Source organism: Anopheles arabiensis, chromosome 3, assembly GCF_016920715.1.
Source record: "Anopheles arabiensis isolate DONGOLA chromosome 3, AaraD3, whole genome shotgun sequence".
NCBI lineage: Eukaryota > Metazoa > Arthropoda > Insecta > Diptera > Culicidae > Anopheles > Anopheles arabiensis.
The window spans coordinates 58,334,011-58,340,673 of NC_053518.1; the positions used below are offsets into that span (position 1 = coordinate 58,334,011).

Sequence of the window (6,663 nt, forward strand, 5' to 3'; positions counted from 1 at the left end):
GACAGGGCTGTGCCTGAACATCCTCCCCCCCTTGACGCAAGTCAACAAACAAAACAAAAACAATCAAAATAAACAGATATTAGGTGCATGTGCTCTCGTCGGCCTCTGCCACAGGTAGATACAAATTTTTGTTTTCGGACGAGTTACGATACCTTTTGATGTTTTCAGTGTTACTACCCGTGTCAGCTTGTCGTCTCCGGTGTGCACATGCACAATACGTGCGAGTGGCCAACGGGTTGGGGGGAGGAAATCATCCTTCAGGATGACCAGTCTGCCAGGTAAGATGCTGTCGTTCCTCTTCTCCATGGTGTTATCACGTTGCATCTCTTGCAGGTATTCCGTCGTCCAGTGCTTCTAGAAGCGCTGCACCATTACTTGCCACTTCTGCAAGTCGCTGAGGGTGCAGGAACGAAGATGGGTGTAGTCCGGCTCGGGGACAGCATGCATCGATGTGCCCACGAGAAAATGCGCTGGGGTAAGTGCCGATAGCTCGTTAGGGTCGTCTGACATAGGTAGGAGAGGACGCGAGTTCATCGCCGCCTCAATCTGATGTAGGACAGTTGTGTAGCCTTCGTAGGATAGTCGCGTGCTGCCTAACTGCTGAAAAAGGTGTCGCTTGGCGGTCTTCACAGCTGCTTCCCACAATCCGCCGAAATGTGGTGCCTTTTTTTTTTTTTTTTTTTGTTAACGAAGAGTGAGCATATTCCATCCCCCTCTCCGACTCACCCAACTCGGCCGGTACGCTTGTGGTGCGTATTACTTCATGCGGAGTCGTGTGTGCGGTTGCACCCTGGGTCACGACGCATCTTCTGCGGCGATCTGGTCTGATGATTCTGCTTATTACGCTGCTTACCGTGGTGCGACGCGGTCCCTTTGGTCCTATCGCCCACGCTTCGGGTGGGCAATGGGGGGTCGGCATCGTTGGTCACCACTCCAAGCACGTAAGGCAGTTCTCCTGAAACGAGATTTGGATAGAGGAAACAAGAAAAAGGAGAAAGAGATAGAAGAAAGCTGAAAATAGATGAGAGAAGAGAAAAAGAAAGCTGGAAAGAAACGAAAATAAATAAAAGATTAATAACTTTCCAGCTTACGGTGGCCCTTGCGGTGCGGGTTGTTGCCGTGCCGCATGGCCTGAGGGACCACCATTTGCGTCCCTCGCCCGCCGTCTGGCCCGCCTGCGTCGCCTTGCCGTTGGTGGACGCTCAACATCCCATCTCGCTTGGAGAGTGGAGAAGATTGTCCTGGCGGCGGCGCGGACGGCCTCCCACGTTTCGCTGCGGGTGCACATTTCCGAGACGATGTTATCCATTGTTACTCGGGAATGGCACCGCTGCTGCATCTCATTCCGGATCCGATCGAACCGTGGACAGTGGAACAGCACGTGTTCAACGTCTTCCACGGCGTCACCACATTCAGGGCAGTTGGGCGAGCCCTCCAGGATGCCTTTCTCGACGAAATAGGAGCGCAAGAACCCGTGCCCCGTGAGGAGCTGGGTGAGGAAAAAGTCAACTTCCCCATGCTTGCGGCTGACCCAGAGATTAATGTCTGGAATCAGCCTCCTCGTCTTCAGTCCTGGTGCTCCTGGTTGCCCTGCACCCGTTGTCCACTGGTCCTGCCAGCGCCTCATCGTCTCCTCCCGTTGCCGCTTTCGTATGTCCGATTGAACTCCACCACTCGCTACCTTTTCGTCGTGGTAGCGGATATCCTCCTGCATGAGGAGGACTAACGGGGTGGTGTTGGCAACAACGCAAGCGGCATCATAAGAAACGGTCTGGAAGGCGCTGGCGACTCGGAGAGCCCCCGGTCGATGCGCCCTTTGGACCGATTTGCGATGGGTCTCCTTGTCGAGCACCCATCGCCCCCAGGTGGCAACTCCGTATCGGATGATACTGTTGCCGACGTTTACGAGCTGTCTCCTACTGCGGCTCTTAGGACCACGCTTATTCGGCATCAGGCAGGTCAAGGCATTCGTAATCCGTGAAGCCTTATTGACCACCCTCTCCAGATGCCGGCTGTGGTGCTGTTTGCGGCAGAGGTCCACTCCCAGGTACTTCAGCGTTTCCGTGGATTGGATCGAGTGACCGCCCGCTTGAAGCTCTGCGAGCTGCGGGACATGATGGGTACAAAAGATCATGAACCCGGTCTTTTGGTGGGCAAGTTCCAAACCGACTCCTTGCAGCCACCGCTCGATTCTCTCCAGGTTAGCCGTTGCTAATGCGCTGACCTGTTCCGTGGTCCTTCCCAAAAATGTGAAGGCCACGTCGTCAGCGAACCCGATGATGTCCGCTCGTAGTCCTTCGAGCGGCAAGCGGAGTAGGTCGTCGTACATGACGTTCCAAAGTGTTGGTCCTAGAACCGAACCCTGAGGAACGCCAGCAGATACAGTCCTCGACACTATTCCTTCATCCGTATCGTAGTGGAGCGTTCGGCCAATGAAATAGTTCCGCAGCAACGCCTGCAAATAAGGCGGAGTGTTTTTACGCTGCAGAGCTTGGCCGATCGCTGTCCAGTTTGCCGAGTTAAAGGCATTCCGGACGTCCACCGTTACCACCGCACAGAGACGATCCCCTTTCGCTTTTTGTCTAGAGCGACTTTACCATTGTCCATCACCCGAGTGATGGCATCAACGGTTGAACGCCCTTTACGGAAACCGTACTGGGCGTCCGAAAGTCCCCCGGTCGACTCCAGATGGGTTGTCAGCCTCCGCTGAATCAACCGCTCTAAAATTTTCCCCAGCACACTCAGCAAACAAATTGGCCGGTATGACGAGGGCTCCCCAGGTGGTTTTCCCGACTTGGTAAGCAGCACCAGTTGTTGCCGCTTCCATGCGTCGGGAAAAGTGCCTGCCTCCAGTAGCTGCTTGTAGCTTTTGGCAAAAACTTCCGGAAAAGCCAGAATTGCCGCAGCTGCAGCCATATTTGGAATATTGTCGTCCCCCGGAGCTTTCTTGGGGTTGAGTGAGCGGGCAATTTCCTTCAACTCTTCCGCCAACTCCTCCTCCGAGACCGGATCCTGTGGATCCTCACCTACTTCCGTCTCGGGCCACTCCATCGGGGGACGATCGGGAAAGAGCTCATTCACGATGAACTGGAGCTTATTGGCATCCCGTTCCATCGGAACCCGAGCTCCTTCCCACTGCTGCTTGCGGATTTGGTAAGCAGGGCCAAAGCCGTGCGGTTCCAATTGTTCCGGCAGATCCTGCTTGTGTTGGTCCTTGCTGAGCTTGATGGCCCGTTCCAGGGCAGCGCGTGCGTCCGACTTCATTTGACGCCTTTCCTCGCGCTGCTCCTCGGTCCGGGCCCGGTTGAACCGCCGTTTCATTCCGTGATAATGGCTGCGCAACCGATCAATCTCGGACGTCCACCAATAAACTGGCCGCCGGCCCTGTCGCCTTGGGGGTTGCCTAGGCATGGTGCCATCACAGGCCACCGTGATGGCCTGGGTAAGCTCCTCTGGCGTAGCAACATGCCCAAAATGTCCTGGTCCCTCAAGATTTCAACGAACAAATCCTTGTCGAAGAATCTTGTGGACCACCTTCCCCCATTCGCTGCTGAGTGTACCTCGTTGTTGGCGCGCTGTCTCGGAACCCTGCCGACCACAAACTTGATAGTATTGTGGTCACTTGGGGTTTCGTCACACACGCGCCAATTGTTGTCCCCTACCAAGGAGGGGCTGCAAAAGGATACGTCCACGATGGAGTTGCGACCATTTGCCCCAATCCAAGTGCTCTGGTTGCCCTGGTTCAGGAGAACCAATCCCAGAGCAGCCGCCGCATCCATCACAACTCCCCCCCTAGATACCCTTTCCCCGTCGTTTGGCCTCCGCTCCATCCCCCATGCACCTGACCAGGCGTTTACATCACCCCCGATCACGGTGTCCCGATTCCGTGGAAGTACAGACACGATTTCGGTCCATTTGCGTTTGTACTCCTCGACAGTCAAATCGGAACCCACGGGTGGTAGGTAGACAGAACAAAAAACGATTCCCCGCATCTCGACCACAACGAAGTCCTCGCGTTGGTTGTCAATGATGCGCTGAAAAGGATAATCCCCAACTGATACCACTGCTACCCGACCAGTGGTATCGGTAACCCAATTGCTGTTATTATTCGGCACCCAATAGGGGTCCGAGATAATCAGAATATCACAACCCTCGGCACGAGCACTTTGCAAAAGCAAGTCTTGTGCCGTTTGGTCATGATTGAGGTTCTGTTGGAACACTCTAATCATGACTGGGCTGTGGGGTTACCTTTCCAAAGTAGCGGCAACTGCGCTGGCCCAGCGAATGCCCGATTGCATCCGAAATGTGGTGCCTTGGGAGGGGTGAAGTGCCAATTGATGCCGCGGTTAGTGCAATCTGTCACAATTAGATGTAGCTGCTGTTCATCGCGAAACATTTCGAACAGCTCGTGAAGCTCCCTCGCCGCGCTTCGAAGTTTTTCCCGTTGTCCGAATTTATGTGTGCCGGTAAACCGCGTCGTGCTGTGAATCTGTGTAATGCAGCTAAAAAACCAGCAGTAGTTAGATCACTTACCAGCTCCAAGTGTACGGCCTTAGTGGAAAAACAAACAAACACGCAGAGGTAGCATTTTCCCGGGGCGGCTCATTTATGGGCTGGCTTCAGGTATAATGGACCGGCGTAATCCACTCCGGTAACACTAAAAGGCCGGCTGGGAGTGATGCGCTGCGCTGGAAGCTGTCCAAGTTGTTGCTGTTCAAATGTCGGTCGCTGTCGAATGCACCGAAAACAATTCTGCACAATGTGCTTAACAAGATGCCTTCCATCTAACGGCCAAAACTCTTCGCGAATTCGAGATAAGAGCAGCCTTCCTCCTCCATGACGAAGCTCCTCGTGTTGATACTTTGCGATCAATTGCGCGAACGGATGTTTCTTGGGAAGCAAAACAGGATGCTTAGCTTGGTAGGGAAGTTGAGATAGCCGTAAACGTCCACCTACACGGATAATCCCTTGTTCGTCAAGGAATGGACTTAGTGCCCGTAAAGGTGATTGCCGCATGACTTCGTTTCCCTTTTTGAGCTGCCCGATTTCAGCTGAAAATGCATCCTGCTGTGCTAGGCGGCTTAACACAGTGTTTGCTGTTTCCATGTACTCGGGTGTGACGATTAAAGGTGCGGGGTGCTGTGCTGCTGTTCGCTGAGTGCGTGCCTTTTCCTTAGCGTTACGTGTGAAGCGAATGCAGTATGATACGATACGCAGCAATCGCTTGTAGCTAGAACACAACGCAAACCAAGGGTAATTAGTGGTTGTGTTTACAACGGCAGCACTCACCTGGCGAATCTCTAGATTCGTTTCGTTGGCTGGTTCCGGGTTAGAATTGGGCCAGATGAAAGCGGGCAAAGATAGCCAATCCGGACCGAAGCTCCACAGTTTGCTTTTCAGGAAATCAGCGGCTGACATGCCTCGTGAAACCAGGTCAGCAGGATTAGACGCGCCGGGTACATGTCTCCACTGCCGCGGGTGTGAGTAATGCTGCACTTCAGATACCCGGTTAGCCACAAACGTTCCCCATGTGTTGGGTGTGGCGCTGATCCAGGTTAAGGTGATGGTGGAATCCGACCAAAAGAAAGATTCTGCAACGTTGATCCCCATTGCCTTCTTTACTCGGTGATGCAGGTGTGCTCCTAATACAGCAGCGCATAGTTCAAGGCGGGGTAATGTGACGCGCTTGAGCGGTGCCACACGCGATTTGGAAGAAAGCAACGTTATGCGAATCTGCCCACCTTCGCCTTCACAACGCGCATAAATGCAGGCTCCATATGCTGCCTCCGATGCATCACAGAAGGTATGTAGCTGAATACGCGCACCAGGTAGAAGCGCATAACGACTAACCTTGAATTTAGAGATGAGTTGCCAATCCTCTTGTATTGTTTTCCATTTCTTACAGATAGTATCTGGAACATACTCGTCCCAACCAGCTTTCTGCAACCATAATTCCTGCATCATCATCTTGGCCCGAATGACAATCGGGGAGATCAGGCCCAGCGGATCGAACATGCGAGCTACGTTGGATAGAATGGATCGCTTTGTCGGAATGGACACATCACTGGATATTGCGGATTCGAAGGATAAAACGTCATGCTCTGGCTCCCATGAAACACCAAGAGCCTTTACCGTCTCGTGTGGTAAGAATTGCCGCGCTGACTGAGTGCCGATTTGATCCGCATTTAAACCGGCGAGCACCTCGAGCTGATTGGATGTCCACTTTCGCAGCTCGAAGCCGCCTTTGGCGAGCAATTGAGAAAGCTCGATTCGCAACTGGCGAGCATTTCCGATGGAATCACCAACACCGATGAAATCGTCAACGTAGAAGTTAGTTTTCAAAGTAGCTGCAGCATTGGGACAAGAGGCGCCCTCATCGTTTGCAAGCTGCAGCAATGTTCTGGTTGCCAAGAATGATGAGGGGGCTAAGCCATAAGTAACCGTATTCAGCTCAAAATATTCGATTGGCGAGTGAGGCGAAAATCGGAAGCAAATGCGTACAAATTTCCGGTCGTTAGGATGGAGCAATACTTGTCGATACATTTTCGCAATATCTCCAACAACGGCGGAAGCGCAAAATTATGTCGAGCAGATCGTCCTGCACGACAGGGCCGACGCATAACGCCTCGTTTAGCGAAAAGCCGGTGGACGTCTTAGCTGAAC

General features: G+C 53.1%; 1 protein-coding gene and 1 long non-coding RNA gene across 2 annotated transcripts; both read left to right on the top strand.

Moving 5' to 3' along the window:
- The first annotated feature begins 36 nt into the window (after positions 1-36).
- LOC120904065 lies at positions 37-481 on the top strand. The gene is made up of 3 exons (XR_005739692.1): positions 37-114; positions 169-278; positions 334-481. It is a non-coding gene; the product is annotated as an uncharacterized LOC120904065 (long non-coding RNA).
- Positions 482-5,713: 5,232 nt separating this feature from the next.
- On the top strand, positions 5,714-6,314 carry LOC120901081. The gene is made up of 3 exons (XM_040308787.1): positions 5,714-5,803; positions 5,906-6,143; positions 6,232-6,314. The coding sequence occupies exons 1-3, from the start codon at positions 5,765-5,767 to the stop codon at positions 6,312-6,314; spliced, it is 360 nt and encodes a 119-aa protein (XP_040164721.1). The 5' UTR covers positions 5,714-5,764.
- The last annotated feature ends 349 nt before the right edge of the window (positions 6,315-6,663 follow it).

What these genes read in the sequence shown, in the direction of transcription:
- LOC120901081 (XM_040308787.1), top strand. Translation starts at nt 5,765, where the DNA reads ATGCAGGCTCCATATGCTGCCTCCGATGCATCACAGAAG. An exon ending in CCTCCGATGCATCACAGAAG is followed by an intron (nt 5,804 to 5,905) that starts GTATGTAGCTGA and finishes CATTTCTTACAG; the next exon opens with ATAGTATCTGGAACATACTC. An exon ending in AGCCTTTACCGTCTCGTGTG is followed by an intron (nt 6,144 to 6,231) that starts GTAAGAATTGCC and finishes CCACTTTCGCAG; the next exon opens with CTCGAAGCCGCCTTTGGCGA.